Here is a 16,581-nt window from a genome sequence, read left to right as displayed (position 1 = left end):
TCCTTTATTTTTGCTGTAGACTAAAATCTTTTGGGTTTAAGATTAAAAAGATGTACATGAGACAATAGATCAACATTTCAGCTTTCATTTCCAGGTATTTACGTCATGATCTGATGCACAACTTAGGAGATAGCTTTATTTGTGACAGAACACCAAAGTTTTAGGTGAGCAAACGTATTGGAACAGAGAGACTTTAAGCAGATTAAAGTGAATAAGAATTACTATATAGAACATTTGGAAATCCTTTTCTTGCAATACCTGCATCAAGCCTGTGACCCACTGACATTGCCAAACCTTTACATTTTTCTTTTGTGATGCTTTTCCCAGCTTTCACTGCAACCTCTTTCAGTTGTTGTTTGTTTTGGGGGGTTACTCCCTTCAGTCTCCTCTGTAGCAATCAAAATGCATGCTCTATAGGGTTCGAGTCTGGAGATTGACTTGACCAGTCTAAAACCTTACACTTCTTGCCTCTGATGAACTCCTGTGTTGTTTTGCCAGTGTGTTTTGGTCATTATCTTGCTGCATAATGAAGGATCTCCTAATCCGTTTGGTTGCATCTATCTTTAAACTGGTAGACAAAATGTTTCTGTAGACTTCTGAGTTCATTTCCGTTACTTTCATGTGTTACATCATCAATGACGATTAATGAGCCTGCCTCAGAAGAAGCCATGCAAGCCCAAGCCATGAAATTACCTTCACTGTGTTTTACAGATAAGCTTGTATGTTTGGGATCATGAGCAGATCCTTTCTTTCTCCAAACTTTAGCCTTTCCATCACTTTGGTAAAGGTTCATTGTTGTCTCATCAGACCATAGAACTTTGTCCCAGAAGGTGTGAGGCTCATCTCTGTAGTTTTTGGCAAATCCCAGCCTAGTCTTCCTGTCCGTCTTGCTAATGAGTGGATAGCATCTTCTGGTGTAGCCTCTGTACTTTCATTCATAAAGTCTTCTGTGAACAGTAGATTGTGTTTTAGGGTCTTTCTTTACGGTTCTCATGATGTTTCTGTCGTCAACTGATGCTTTTTTTCCTTGGTCCACCCATTCAACACCTGTTACTTAGTACACCAGTGGTTTCTTTCTTCTTTGGTAAATTCCAAATGTTTATGCGGGCTATGGCCAATGTTTGTGAAATGACTGATGGATTTACCATCTTCTCTCAGCTTCACAGTTGCTTATTATACACCCATAGACAGCTCTCTTGTTTTCAAGAAACTGAGCTTACATTGAATAATCAATGTAATAAGACACACGTGGGCAACAAAACGCACCTGTCAGTCATATGTTCCAGTACTTTTGCTCACATGAAGAATAGGTGGGTTCAAACAAAGAGTGCTATCTTCATAGTAGTTCATTGGATCCAGATGTAAATACCTGGAAATAAAAGCTGACATGTTGATCTATTGTCTCATATTCATCTTTTGATCTTAAACCCAAAAAGTTTTAGTCCACAGCAAAAATAAAGGAATTGGGCCCTCTGTTCCAATACTTTTGGAGGGGACTGTAAATAAAGGATAAAGTGTGCAAAGTATAAGTGTAAAAGAATAAAACTACATTGAATTCATCTGTTTATGTGTTCAAAAAGAGTAGTGAAAGGAAACAGCTGGATTAAAAGTTTCAGAACATTATCACATGTGAATATGTGATATTAAAAGTGTCAACTTTTTTCCATAAAATGACCCACATTTATTTCTCCCACAGCGGCCTGGAGGATCTGCAAGTCAGCTGCTCCACTCTCCATACGGAGCACAGTGCAGGCCTGTCCAGGAACCAGCAAGAGTACAGGTAACAGCTGACCTCATTAAAGGTTGGCTGCATAAATTCATGCAGCCTGATGATTGTATGGTTTTCTTAGCCACATTACTCTATTATGAGTTACAGCAGCAGCAGTTTGTGAGCCTTCAATCCTTAAAACTGTTTTCATCCTCTGATTTCTCACAGTGATGTCTGTCAGGGATTCCTAATATGTCGTATTCACTGCAGAGCTGTTTCAAAGACTGTTGGTGCTGGTTATATACAATATGAAAAAAAAAAAAAACATGTCCTTAACCTTTTACTGATGTCCTTTATGTGATTTTATGTTTTTGTTTTCGTCAAGACTTGTTAACTTGGCTCATAAATGTCTCTCTCACCTCTTGCCAGGAGACTGTTCTTCGGAGTGAATGAAATTGCAGTGAAAGTGCCTTCTGTTTTCAAGCTGCTTATCAAAGAGGTGGGGCCCAGTGTGCATAAACTGACCCATTTTTGTTTCAAAGTCTAGTATGCCTTGAGTGGACTTTAGCTTGTCTGCCTGTGTACTCAGTACAGTAACATGTATGTAAAGGTGTTTCAAATTTAAGCTAATGCCTGTGATTTGGTTATTGATAGTTTTGTCCCAGTTTCAATTACTTGATTTTTGATCAAAAATGCCTATCATTATTAATGCAAAATGTAAGTCACATAAACTCCCAGCAGAAACTACAGAATATTAGCAATGCAAGAGCAGTGTGCTTATGCAGTAAATTTAAAGACTTAAATCTGTTTTCAAAATTCTGCATCCCTATTATCTCTTATTTAATTTGGAATCAGGCACATTATAAGTTTGATTCTTAATATTTCCCTGACAATAGAGACCTATCACCTTAACACAATTTTTATAGGTAGGCATTTTGTTACGTTATACAAGCTATTTTGTGTATCCAGGTAGTATATTGAAGAATGTTGTTTAATGGTACATGCCAAACTAAACAATTCCTCTCCAGAAATAATAAGAATTCTGCTAATACTGCCCAAAGCCATGCACATCAAGTCCCAACCTGCCTGTTTAGCACCTTTAAATGCATGTGCTATCGTCTTCCATTTCACTTTAATAACTAACAAACAGATGAACCCAGTGTAACACCAGCTCTTCTCAGGGTTCTTAAATAAGTATATAGCCTGAGTGGTAGGCGTCAACTTATAGTATCTTAAACTTGCCTCAGTGTCCCAGCAGCATCTTCATTATGTCCCTGTAGATATCTCTCTGAGTTGTACTGCCATCTTTGTATTTGCCAAACTAATGTCTCTTTTTCTGTCTCCTCCTGCAGGTCCTCAACCCTTTCTACATCTTCCAGCTCTTCAGTGTGATCCTGTGGAGTGCCGATGAGTATTACTACTATGCTGTGGCCATCGTTTTCATGTCAGTTATATCCATAGCTACCTCTCTGTACACCATCAAAAAGGTGAGAAATTCGGGCTGCAAGAAAGATAACAACTGATCTGGAAAAATGTTGCCAGTGTTTTTTAAAAAAGTCCAGAGCAACCCACAAGAGTTCAGTTAAGGCTGAACATTTACAGTGTCTGTCTAGGTTAGAAGTATTATCTCACAAGATAATCTGCATTTATGAATAGTATGTGTCTGATATTACAATAGCTAACCGAGAATTACTTCCTACAGTTTTGGGTTCTGGAGCAACATAATGATAACAGTCAAGTTTCAATTTCAGTCAAAATTTTGTCTTCCCACATTCATGGAAATTAGATATTATAGATTAAACATTTACTGTGCCACATGTCTTGTTGTACTACTTTTGGTTTTATATTATATCATGATGATTAGATTGTTTCAGTTATTTGTTTTGTTTGTGGCATACTCTTCAGTGTTTGGAGTGAAAGTTTTTAACTTTTATACAGTAGCAGAGTGTTGTACTGTTGTAAAAATCAGTAAGTCATTGTATTAACAATTAAGATCTCTGTATTGAGATTATGTTTTTTGCCATTATTGAGCTAATAAGCACCATTCTAACTTAACATGCCATCCTCAGTATTCTCAAGCAGACAAAAATAACTGGAGCAGCTAAGTGACACACAGACATTCAGTACTCACCACCACCATTGTTGTCCAATTCAGGGATTCGCCCTTCAAGGCTCTCCCTCACACAATCTACACTCTAAAAGTTATTTACCCTTTTGTTTTCCAGCAATACGTCATGCTTCACGACATGGTGGCAGCTCACAGTATTGTTCGTGTGTCTGTATGCCGAGCCAACAAGGGTTTGTCAATTTCAGTATTATTATTTCATTTATTTATTCATTTGATTTCCCTTGAACCCTCATTTTAACAGTTACTTTTATTATATACAGTTTCCTGCTTTACTAAATAGTTCTCTCCTTGCAAAAGCCACGGTAGACAGTTTCTGCTCCTGTGTTGGCCCAAACTCACGATCACTCTGCTTTGGCTGCCCTCCAGAAGGCTGCCAGTGTGAGACAATGCAGACTTTGAGAGAGAGTGAACAATGTGTGTATCAAGATAGAGGGTGTAGCTTGTTTATACACTGAAGAACATTATAAAGAGGTTAACTAAAATGCTTTTTCATGTTTGCTTACCCATTAGAGAAAGTGAGCCTCCTGCAGAGGTGATGCATAAGCATGGGCTATGTTATTACTTTACGTACCAGCTGCAGCCAATTAAATAAATTTGCTGTGTTTGAAAATAATTCAGGCTCAGTTTAAAACAATGCAGTGGAGGTTTTTACCTTTTACATTTTTTGTGAGTGCATTCACCCTCTGCACTGGCCCTGTGCTTGTGATGCCTCAGCTTTTTTCCTGCTGCCCAGAGAGCCGTGAGTAATGAGAGATGTGCTGAACAAGACTCTGGGGCTCTGACACACAGAATCTCTCCGTCCTCTCCCTCCCACCATCTGCTACCATTGGCTAATTTTCACAATTCTCACCTTTTTCCACACTCCTTATTCACTGCTTTATTTTATGTTAAACACACTTTGGCTCTGCTCTTGTCTGCATTTATTTCACACTTTTTGTGCCTCTCTTACTTGTAGATATCGATGAGATCTTGTCCACTGACCTTGTGCCTGGTGATGTGATGATCATCCCCAGCAATGGGACCATCATGCCATGTGATGCTGTGCTGGTCAGCGGCACCTGCATCGTCAATGAAAGCATGCTCACAGGTCAGCTGATACATGAGGGTACTCAACTATAACCCCAGGAGCCTCACAGCATTATACCACTCTTCCTGCAAATTTCAAAGCAGCCAGTGATAATATAAGTCTACCCCTCATAGGTGAGAGCGTTCCTGTGACAAAGACCAGCCTCCCTAACCCAACACCAGGGGAGAGAGAAGAGGAGGTGGGCAGTGCCTACAACACAGAGGATTACAAGAGACACACACTATTCTGTGGCACCAACGTCATCCAGACCCGTTTCTACACAGGAGAACTGGTTAAAGCTGTGGTGGTCCGCACAGGTACATGTTTGTGCTGCAATATTAGTTAAGAGCTGTTGAAGTTAAAACTGGCTGTTCATGTTTTCATGCTTAATAACTTTAATAAGTAAAAAATAAGATAAACAGGATTTTGTATGTTTTTATTGTACTAACGCACCTCTCATTTAATATTAATTTTCTGTGTTATGATCATATAACACCTTGCTGATTGGAGAAACTTTTTCCAAATAATTAGACATATTTGAAAATGGTTGAGATGTGGTGCATTTCACTTCACTTTTTATGTATATATTTGTGTTGTCATGATCAAGAACTGAGAGATAGTCCTGTCTTGGCTTTACTTGCTCTTTCTTTTGGCCGGCTATCCATCTCTCCTTTGTTCGATAATGCTGCACATTTATGCAAACAACCCCTCCCTCCTGTATATTGGTTTCTAATGTGACACAACACTGTGTTCATCCTTATTGTGAACTTTCATAAAAATGATACAAAATTGATGACAGAAACAAGACAAATTCCAAAATCAAACTACAATTTGCTTCAGTTATAACACCAAGGTTGACAACAGTTGAAATATCCTTCACACTCGGTATATGCACAGTCTAAATCTGATGTCTTCTTTAGAGACTTCTTTTTAAATTTAAGCTCTGTTCATTACAATATGGATATTGAAAATGGTGTAACATAAAATAGTGAAAAGCTTCACACAGTTACTCTTAACTTTGTGTTGTGCAGGTTTCAGCACAGCCAAAGGCCAGCTGGTGCGCTCCATCCTTTACCCAAAACCCACCGACTTCAAGCTGTACCGCGATGCCTACCTCTTCCTGCTGTGTCTGGTGGCTGTGGCTGGAATAGGCTTTGTCTACTCCATTGTCCTCAGCATCATGAACAAGGTAATAAAGAAAGGCCATGAGCAAATTTGATTGAGAAATATTTTTAATTTGAGTAGCACAGGCTTAGAGTTTAAGTGATGTGCAAAGTGAAAAAGGGCAACTTTTAAGGGGACATATTGTGCAAAAATCACTTTTTCAGGCTTTTCTAACACGAATATGTATCCCTGGCCTGTCCACGATCCCCTCAAGTACCAGAAAAATCCATTCCCTCTCCCATCTCTTTCTCCACCTTTCAGAAAATGTGTGCTGAAACAAGCGGTTCTCAGTATATACATCTAGTGACCTCACCAGGGGCCCTTAGCACCCGCCCCCAGGTTTGGTTGGCCCTCCCCCACTTGGAGGAAAGTTCTGCCCTCCTCTACTGATCTTCCTCTCAGCTGAGATGCTGGATAGCTCAGTGGGTTACCCTGCTGACTACAATCTAGGAGATTGATGATTCGAATCCCAGTCTAAACTTTGGGGAAAAAACGTGTCTGTTATCTCACAAGTGCTGCATGCATTTTCTGAGAGGGTAGTGGTCAGGGGCGGAGTCAGACAGCTAATTACCATTTAAAGACACAGACACAGAAATGGCTTTTTCTGAGAAGGGCTGAAACAGAGGGGTTTTTAAACATGCAAAAATCCAATACTGACGTGTTTTTTCATCAGTAAACTTAACAAGCATGTTTTGGGGACCTCTGAGAACAATATAAACTTGTCTTATAAGGATAAAATATGTCCCCTTTAAGAGAACTGTTTCTTATCAATTCTGATGAAAAAGTTCACTGACTCTGACTTTCTGTTGATTCAGTCATAAAACCTAAATATCTGTAAAATAACCTATTTTGGTTTATTGTCAAGGAGAACAGTTCCAACTACTGGAAAAAATGGAAACCTCATTAATCATAGAGTTTATTTCTAATCAAAAATCAGCTTCTCCTTTCACTTTCACTGTCAGTGGTCACACACAGTCAAGTCTATAAACTTCCCAGGGCAGCACAAGTTAAACCTGTGGACTTTCTGCATCTCTCTGGGGCTGAAGCTTGAAACTGAACCAAAACATTTTTTTCCCACTAGAGGGCAGAATCACTCTAGAACAAACTGACAATAGAGGCTTTAGTAGTTATCCCCTTTCTCGAAACTTTGTCATAAAGCTGTCCCTTCAGCAAACACAAGAGTGTTGCCAATCCAAACAGTTTTGTGCTGAAAAACATAAACTGCCTGAGACATTTGTTTTCCTTCCTTTCTAAAGCTGGTTTTGTAATTATTATTAAAAGGATTGTTGAAGGATTAGGATCAGCTGTTTCAGGTCCATGTTCTGGATTTATTTTCATTAGGGGAAGAAATACATCTCATGTAGACTTTTCTGTGCAAATCTTTTCAGTTTAAACCAACTCTTGTTGTCTTATATTGGAGTATGTTTGTATAATTTGACTTTTAAATCTACACTTTTATTTTTAGAATTGCTTATTCAGGGCTAAGAAGCAGGAGATGAAATACAAGTGATGGTCAAATGTTTTGTTTACTGATACCTTTTCCTTCCCCCTTCCCCAGGTGCCAGCTAAGACCATCATCATTGAGTCCCTGGACATTATCACTATCACTGTGCCACCGGCGCTGCCAGCCGCAATGACTGCTGGCATTGTGTACGCTCAGCGACGCCTCAAAGACATCGGTATTTTCTGTATCAGTCCACAGAGGATCAATATCTGTGGACAAATCAATCTGGTCTGCTTTGACAAGGTGAATACCAGCTGCTCTGTAGCAGCCATATTAGCACTTAGCCTAAGACAGTACACACATGAAAATAGACAAACTATGCAATACAGCGGTATGAGTAGTACGGGGAATGAACTGAAAAGAGGACTTAATGTTAAGGGTTCAACAATATGCTGCAAAGAGGATTAATGAAAGCTGCAATCAGTATATGTATTTATGATGTTCCTTTTTTGTCTAGAGAACCGATTGCACCTGTTTAGTTGTGTGGTTTTAAATATGTCTTTTAGTCTGCATGATTTGAATACCTACAGCCAGTTAGGTTAATTCCCTGTCTGATTACAGACTGGAACTCTGACAGAAGATGGATTAGATCTGTGGGGAATCCAGAGGGTTGAAAATGGGAGGTAAGTGGGTTTTATCATCCAACATAGAATTAATTTCTTTTCAGTATGCTTTTGTCCTACATATCTCAAGTCTCTATGCTCCTTAAGCTAAGATTGCATTTTCTGAAAGTTATTTTATATTTCAGAAAAAATAAATATTACTGAGCATTTGGATGAATTTGGAATAAATTGAAATGAGAAAACCAACCAAATGTATTCATGGAATTTATTTTTCTATTAGGGTTTATTCCTATTTTACCACAAATTTGTGTGCGGGGATAAAACTTTTGATGTTCCCAAAATACATAAAATGGGTATGGATCGCATGTAAGGTGATAAGAAACCTCTCTGTGCAATTGTGTGGCACAAGTTCATGGTATACATGCAGCAAAATAACACAGTGTTTGTCCTGCATATTTTTAAATCTATTGCTGTCTGTGTTGTCATTCATATTATGAAGCACACTTTTAAATATTTAATATTTATATGTTTTGAATTCTCTTCACCATTTAATGTGTGATTAAAATGTGTCTGTCTTCATCCTGCTTCTCTAGTTTCCACTTGTCAGAGGAAAATGCCTATAAGGAAAATCTTGTCAAGTCCCAGTTTGTGGCCTGTATGGCCACCTGCCACTCTCTCACTAAAATAGATGGCCAGCTGTCTGGAGACCCACTAGACCTAAAAATGTTTGAGGCTACAGGCTGGGTGAGTTGTTATGGATCATTGCAAAAGCACTTTATTGGTAAGGACAGCACTGTGGGGTGGTGATTAAACTCACAAACCTTATGTGGGTTTAAGGACAAATAGTGACTACACATCTTACACTTCCCTATATCTGAATGCTGTTGAGATATTTCTCATCCATATTTATTAAAATCTTTTGTCTGCTCAGATTCTGGAGGAGGCCACTGAGGAGGAAACATCCCTCCACAACCGTATCATGCCCACTGTAGTTCGACCCCCAAAACAGCTGTTGCCACAAGAGCCTGCAACCTCACCTGAGCAGGACGTGGTAAGGACATGGACACAGTTGTTCCACAGTGTAACCATGGGTCCTCCAAGTCAGGAAAATTAAAGTCAAATAAATCACTCTCTTTTTCTTATCATTACATACAAAGATATTCACATCTAATAGACTTAATGCTTGAAAATACTACAGCAAAAATGGTAGAATTGTAGTTTCTTTTATGGCATGTTTGTAGCCATCATGTTGGCTGAGTGCTTAAATCTGAAGTGTCTTAGCTAGAATTTAACTAGGATGTCTTGTGCTGAAGTGTAATATATCTAACCATTAAACAAAAGCAACATAATAATAATAATAACAGTAGATGGTTGATTTATTTGGTTCTCATTGACTTACTGCACTGTTTTCTTCTCATTCTAGGAGTTATATGAAATCTCGGTAAGTACCCCACTACCAGTTTGAAGATATGCCCAAATTCCCTTATGCACATCAAAATGAGCAATTCACTAAAGCATATATATAAAGTCATATCAGTGATGTAGCCAGTAATTTTAATTTCAAATAATGTTTTAGGTATCTGAAACAGTAAAGTTTCGAATCATTTTGTGTATGATTTTATGAAATTGTCAGCTAGGAGTTTGAGTCTGTCCAAATCTCCATCTGAAAGAAAACATTTTTTTAATTACTAGCTTTCTGCAGAAAAGTTTACATCATCTCATTGGCAAAAAAGCTTAAACTTTTGTCTGTTTTTGTGTTTGTGTGTGTGCATGTGTAGTCAGCGTATGAGATCGGTATTGTACGTCAGTTCCCCTTTTCCTCAGCACTCCAGAGGATGAGTGTGGTGGCTCGTCTGCTGGGAGAGAAACGTATGGATGCCTATGTAAAGGGAGCTCCAGAGGTGGTGGCCAGTCTCTGCAGGAAAGAGACAGGTGAGTGGTCTATGCATTTTACAAAACACACCAAAGGTTAATTAATTGATTTTTTTGCTTACTTTCTGTCTGTGACTGCGCTGATTTTATATTTACGTTCCTTTGCAGTGCCAGAAGACTTTGCAGAGATTTTGGAGGGCTACACCAAGCAAGGTTTCAGGGTCATAGCTCTGGCTCATCGTCGACTTGAATCCAAACTCACCTGGCACAAAGTCCAGAATGTCAACAGGTACTGCAACAAATTGTTATTATTTTAGATCTTTTTAGTTTACAGATAAATGCAGCTGCAACCCAGTTGTTTCTAAAAAGTTAATTTGCATTTTAAATTATAATTTTATGTGTTAAAGAATCCTGGCACAATAATACTGATGTGTTTTTTTTTTTCTTTTTTTGACAAGGGATCACATTGAATCAAACATGGAGTTTCTGGGTCTGATCATTATGCAGAACAAGCTGAAGGCAGAAACCCCAGGGGTGCTGCAAGACCTCCACCGTGCACACATTCGCACCGTCATGGTTACTGGTCAGTGCTGCTTATACACATACTTAATGAAACAAAGACAAACAAGCACACTTGTATCTGAAGAAATAATTATGTCCATATAGATTCTAAAGAAAGCACACAAACACAGTGAGATTATACGAATGGAAACATACATAATGAATCTGATAGTCTGTGTAATGGCACTTAAAAAGATTAAGTCCCTTTAGTATTTAGTAAGCTCTCCTTTAATCTCAACTAATACCTGTTTCTAGGTAGCTCAATGTGACTGGCACAAACTGACTCCAACATTAGAGGACTTTTAATGTTTACTTTGCTTGGTTTACACCTTTAATATCTGTCTTCCAGAAGTTGTACAAGTCTTAAAATAAAAAGCAGTCTTACAGAAAACCTCTCATTGTCTATACAGACCACTTGCCCTTTTAATGTAAATACTAAAACTGCTTTTGAGGAAAGGACTTTGTAAAATCTTGACTTTATAATGTGTGCATGTTTGTCAAAAAAGATAGACAACAGGAACTTATGGCAAGTAGGAATACATGATGTAGGATTTTTGTCAGTATCTACTATGTCAATATTTACAAAATGATTTTAGTTGACAATGATATGTAGTTCAGACCTAAAACTACAGTCCTTAAAACATAATTTAAAATTTGAGGATGAACAAATTAACACATTTCAGTCCTTAAAATATGCTTGAGCTGAAGCAGGTTTGTTGGTCCAGCCTCATAACTCCACTAACTTATTTGTTTATACGGCCAATATTTGCAGCTAATATGGGCAGATTTTTATTGGCAAATTTTCACTTTTGCAGATACCAAAAATTTACTTTTTAAGCTAATACCTGCTGATAAGGATTTCATACCAATGATATCCTGCATCCCTAATGCTAAAGGATATTTAAAAAAAAACAGATGATTTGTATCACAGATAGACACTACATTTGTTTAGAGGATTTACAGTTAAGTGTCTGTCTACACTGCTGAATGCTAAACTATCTCATAAAAGGTAATCATCAAGCTCACACAGATGACACTTTTCCATTTTAGATCTCATTTAGTTCTGGAGAAAATGTAAATTATGAAACCTGCCATGTTCACATTCAGGTGACAACATGCTGACAGCCATCTCTGTGGCCCGGGACTGTGGGATGATCCCTCCCCAGGACACTGTCATTATTGCTGATGCCCTCCCTCCACATAACGGTCAAGCTGCCAAGATCACATGGAGATACGCTGACAAACCAACCAAGATATCCCGCCTGGAGGTGAGGAATGGGGTCTAATGTGAAAAGAATAATAGCAGAAAAACAAATATAGAAAGAACAGCCTGTTAAAAGGACGTTCACAATCACACAGACCCTCAAACCGAGTGAAGGGTTGTGTGAAGACATTGAAACTCATACACAGAGGATTGAGAAGTCCATTTTAAGTTCAAGTAGAGAACCAGATGTTTTACCGACACTCTCTTCAAACTGAACATTAACTGTGACACTTAAAGCTTTTTGCTTTTTGCTTCTGTTAGCCATGAAAAAATAACTGCAATCAGGTAACTTGACGAAAGGAGTGAAGCCTGAACACACTTAATATTTTATAAATGATTCAGCTTTTAAAACAGTGAAATGTATCAACCTACTTAATCCGTAAAGATAAATGTAGAAGCACAAGTTTAACTGATGTATAAGATTTAAAACTTGTGTGTTTACAGATAAAAAATTAACAACACTTTTGGCAATATGTCATCTTCAATCCTTTCTTTTATTACTATTACAGGAAGTGACAATCAGTCTGGAAGATAACTTCCACATTGATGAGCAAAAACCACAAGAGCTGTACCACTTTGCAATGAATGGAAAATCCTTTGCTGTCATCGAGGAACATTTCCCTGACATGCTTCAAAAGGTTTTGAGTCTCCCTATGGTCATTCCACATCATTCCATCTTTTTTTCTGTGACTTGAATAGGTTGAAGAAGTTTCTGCTACATGCACAATAAACTCCCTGATAACCGGTTTCTGTTTCTATCTTCTAGCTGGTGCTTCATGGGACAGTGTTTGCCAGAATGGCCCCAGATCAGAAAACCCAGCTAATTGAGGTGCTGCAGGGTGTAGAGTGAGTAATTTCATCAAATGTATGATTTATTGATACTAATACACCAACAGTATATGCTTCCTGGAACTAACAATAATCAGCTGAAGCAAAATAACTTTGGGTTCAGACTTTTATGCGTATGTTTGATGAAAAAAGATGTAAAATTAAGCTCTGTTCTTTATCATTTGCTTACAGCTACTTTGTTGGGATGTGTGGAGATGGAGCAAATGATTGTGGGGTATGCAACCACTTGTAAAGTATTTCTGTGTTGAAATAAGCTTTTCTAAAAAAAAATACAGATTGATGCAATGTGGTCATACCGTATGATTTTCACTTTCCTCACCCAGGCTCTTAAAAGAGCTCATGGTGGAATCTCTCTGTCAGAGCTTGAGGCATCTGTAGCTTCCCCCTTCACCTCCAGGACTCCCAACATCTCCTGTGTGCCCAGCCTTATCAGGTCTACTATTCCTTCTTTTATGCTCTAAATGCTCTTACATTTGGTTTTTCAATCTTTTAACATAAAACCCCACAAAACAACCCATGTTTTTATGTTGGGTTATGTTTTTTATTTTTACATGATGCTCCGATGAGGTGATATGTTGGATAGAGATGAGCCACTATGTACTTGTTTTTGCAGGGAGGGTCGTGCTGCTCTCATCACCTCCTTCTGTGTGTTCAAATTCATGGCGCTCTACAGCATCATCCAGTACATCAGTGTTACTCTCCTCTACTCTGTGAGTACTCTGTTTCCACACGGAAAGATAGCTGTACATTTTATAGAAACTTTAGTGACATTTGCAGAATTGACTGTGATTTATGCTGTCTGTTTTTGTTTCTAAGATCCTCAGTAACCTTGGAGATTTCCAGTTCCTCTTTATTGATATTGCCATCATCCTCCTTATTGTCTTTACCAGTAAGTATAAGAAAACTGACTTTAAAGTTCATGTTTTTAACTCTGTTTGTGTTATGGTTTTTATGTTTTTTTCAAATACAAAACATTAACAGGTCATAACATATTTGCACTGTTGGTCCAGGACTCACATTCAGCAATTATCCACATAGTAAAAGCATGATTAGAACAAATGTACATTTACAGAGCAATTCCTCAGCCTCACTTATCTTTAAGCTAAGCTGCTCTTGATATGTTAAGATTAAGAGGTTTCTTTCAAAGACAAATCCTTTCTACAAGTATCTCAGCTTTTTTTCATAACATAAGATAACAGAGATATCTGAAATCCATCCCCAACCCATTGTGTCATCATAGCCTTCCTTAGCCTGCATTAAAATGAACTGAATAACCCTTTTTAGTAGTAGTTCCAGAATTTATATTGCATTTAAGACAAAGTGAGAAGTTTCCTATTTCATTAATTACACCTTGAAATCTCAAAGGACAACACCAGATCCTTTTTTTTCTCTTAAGCTATACTTTTATTTCTTGCCTCTTCCCCTCGCCCTCTTTGCTGCCAATCTGATCATCATTCCCCTCTTCCTCTTCCTGTTTTCTAGTGAGTTTAAACCCAGCGTGGAAAGAACTGGTGTCTCGTCGCCCTCCATCAGGTCTGATCTCAGGGCCTCTGCTGTTCTCTGTGCTGACCCAGATCCTCATCTGCTTGGGCTTCCAGACCATCACATTCCTCTGGGTCCGACACCAGCCCTGGTACACAGTCTGGACTCCACATACAGAGTGAGTACCTGCTGTCAGTGCAGAAGTACAACAAAACATTACAATATCATTTTCACCTGTTCCCCTGTTACTTTAATTCACAGTCTTTTTCTGGTTAACTTGCTATCTCATAATGACCACAGACATAAATGCTTATTTATTCATTGTTTTTTAATTGTTTTGTTCTCCCACTCAGTGTATGCAACCAGTCTTCATACATCAATGAGTCTGACCACAACGATACAGAATTGGACGACCACAACATCCAAAACTTTGAGAACACCAGCCTCTTCTATGTGTCCTGCTTCCAGTATCTCATAGTCGCCATTGTTTTCTCAAAGGGGAAACCTTTCAGGCAGCCGAGCTACAAGAACTGTGAGCAACCTAACTCATCTAACATTTTAAAAAGATAATTTTCATTGTTATAAACTTGTTCATATGTATTTTTGCTTGCTTTTATTCTCGCAGGGCCTTTTGTGGTATCTGCTGCCAGTTTGTATGTTTTCCTACTGTTCATCATGTTCTTCCCAGTCAGAAGCATTGATGAGTTTTTAGAGGTAGGACAATATCAAATAAAGGAAGCACACATCTCTACACAGCTGTGATGTAGACTTGAGTTTGGTCTCTAATTCTCTTTATTTCGTAGATTGTTTGTGTTCCATTTGAATGGAGACTAAGACTCTTTCTCATCGTCTTAGTGAATGCTGCCGCATCTGTTTTGATGGAGGTAAGACACACACTTAAAAACATCCTAATATTATATGTTTTTCTCATGTCCAGTTTTTGTTTTTTCATGCAGTGTGCTCATCTTTGTCTTATTTAGCTGGACAGCAGGATCAATCTTGTGTTGTGAGAAGAGAAAATGTTTTTGAGTGAAATGTTTCTGAGACAAGCTTCAGAATGAAAAAACTTAACTTCTGATGTTTGACCGCTTGAACAAAGTTTATTGATTTTATATATTTTTGGACTTTGAAATTCCATAAAGCAGCATCTGTTTATCTTGTTAAATTTTTGGATGGACAAATGCTCCTTAAGAAAATAATTGAAGCTGTTGAACACTTAATGCTGACCTGCCACTCTTAGTAGAGCAGGAAAATAATGCCTATTTCTTCCTTGTAGAAGGCCATCCTTGCATCCAAGCTCTACTCAGCAGATTCCTTAGATCAGTGGTTCTCAACTGGTGTAGCCTGAAGACCCTACACCTCCTCCTAAATGAGAAATCATGAACCAAATTTCAGAGGATTTTCAACCACTCATATTTTTTTAATGTTGTTGCAATTTGGAGCTAAAATGAAACAAAACTTGCTTCCAATTATGAAAAACAAAACCAGTGCAAAATGCAAAAACTGCTTGATCCTGAGTATCCAGTTGAGGCTGGCTGCAGAAGAACCAGACCTCACATGTACACACACCATGTAAAAATGCCCATTTGAAAACAGAAAAAAAAATGTTTTGGTCTGAATAGTTAAAGTCTTTATGGGCGCACACTGAACAGGGGATGATTTTTTTCATGTCTGTTTTGGTTTTAGAGGTATGAGTTATACATAATTAGTGTCATGGCTGTTATGGCTGCAAGTTAGAGTATTGTGGCTTTTTGTGACGAATGGTTTTGTCACTTTTTAGGTTGACCTAAAGTTATTTTGAGATGTTATTTTTTGATATGGCAACCACCTTGGATTGGCTTCAGAAGACAGCATTTGTAACCAGTCTATAGACTGAGCAAAGAAACGAGACAAAACAAACATTTTTAAAAACCCCATTATTACAGAAGTACTGGGTACATGCCTGAATACCTTTAATTTTACTTTTCCCACACTTAACATGTAAACTTTGGTTTCTTTATAGAGATTGTTAGGTGAATAAGTTGAGGTCTCAAGAAAACAACCAAAACATACTTATTATTGTGGCAAAATTTTGGCTTCAGTACATGATAGACTCTTTGTCATATTTTTTTCAGGCACACTTTAGCTATCTACTGAAAATTGCCCTGGGGCCCACTTTTGGGTCCAGACCTACCAGTTGAAAACCACTGCCTTAGATGATGCTACATGCTGAACTACCAGTGCACATTGCTTCACTTTTTTAAACCAATTTAAGATTAACCAAATTATTTTGCACCAAATCAACATTTTAACTATCTTTGTAACAATAAAATCACTGCACTTTTTTCTTACCTGTATGTCAGATCCAATTCTAACAACATGTAATGACTAACACTCAGATTAATGGAAGAATAGTTACCTCACATGATTGTGAAGATCTT

The 16,581-nt window shown here is 38.0% G+C and overlaps 1 protein-coding gene across 1 annotated transcript in view; it reads left to right on the top strand.

The window, feature by feature from the left end:
* atp13a3 (ATPase 13A3) overlaps positions 1-16,581 on the top strand; it is a 48,234-nt gene that overhangs the window by 24,785 nt on the left and 6,868 nt on the right. The window contains exons 7-32 of the mRNA XM_041790519.1: positions 1,697-1,780; positions 2,138-2,207; positions 3,061-3,195; positions 3,934-4,006; positions 4,792-4,923; positions 5,037-5,219; positions 5,934-6,091; positions 7,625-7,813; positions 8,132-8,193; positions 8,727-8,877; positions 9,065-9,184; positions 9,557-9,574; positions 9,912-10,065; positions 10,174-10,294; positions 10,464-10,588; positions 11,674-11,834; positions 12,340-12,468; positions 12,597-12,676; positions 12,851-12,893; positions 13,003-13,112; positions 13,293-13,389; positions 13,496-13,568; positions 14,162-14,339; positions 14,515-14,693; positions 14,787-14,875; positions 14,965-15,045. Of these exons, the coding sequence (XP_041646453.1) occupies positions 1,697-1,780; positions 2,138-2,207; positions 3,061-3,195; positions 3,934-4,006; positions 4,792-4,923; positions 5,037-5,219; positions 5,934-6,091; positions 7,625-7,813; positions 8,132-8,193; positions 8,727-8,877; positions 9,065-9,184; positions 9,557-9,574; positions 9,912-10,065; positions 10,174-10,294; positions 10,464-10,588; positions 11,674-11,834; positions 12,340-12,468; positions 12,597-12,676; positions 12,851-12,893; positions 13,003-13,112; positions 13,293-13,389; positions 13,496-13,568; positions 14,162-14,339; positions 14,515-14,693; positions 14,787-14,875; positions 14,965-15,045 (2,995 nt within the window). The remainder of the gene's footprint in view (positions 1-1,696; positions 1,781-2,137; positions 2,208-3,060; positions 3,196-3,933; positions 4,007-4,791; positions 4,924-5,036; positions 5,220-5,933; positions 6,092-7,624; positions 7,814-8,131; positions 8,194-8,726; positions 8,878-9,064; positions 9,185-9,556; positions 9,575-9,911; positions 10,066-10,173; positions 10,295-10,463; positions 10,589-11,673; positions 11,835-12,339; positions 12,469-12,596; positions 12,677-12,850; positions 12,894-13,002; positions 13,113-13,292; positions 13,390-13,495; positions 13,569-14,161; positions 14,340-14,514; positions 14,694-14,786; positions 14,876-14,964; positions 15,046-16,581) is intronic.

The sequence above is a fragment of the Cheilinus undulatus genome, linkage group 7, assembly GCF_018320785.1.
Source record: "Cheilinus undulatus linkage group 7, ASM1832078v1, whole genome shotgun sequence".
Classification (NCBI taxonomy): Eukaryota; Metazoa; Chordata; class Actinopteri; order Labriformes; family Labridae; genus Cheilinus; species Cheilinus undulatus.
This window is presented reverse-complemented; position numbering and strand designations above follow the sequence as displayed.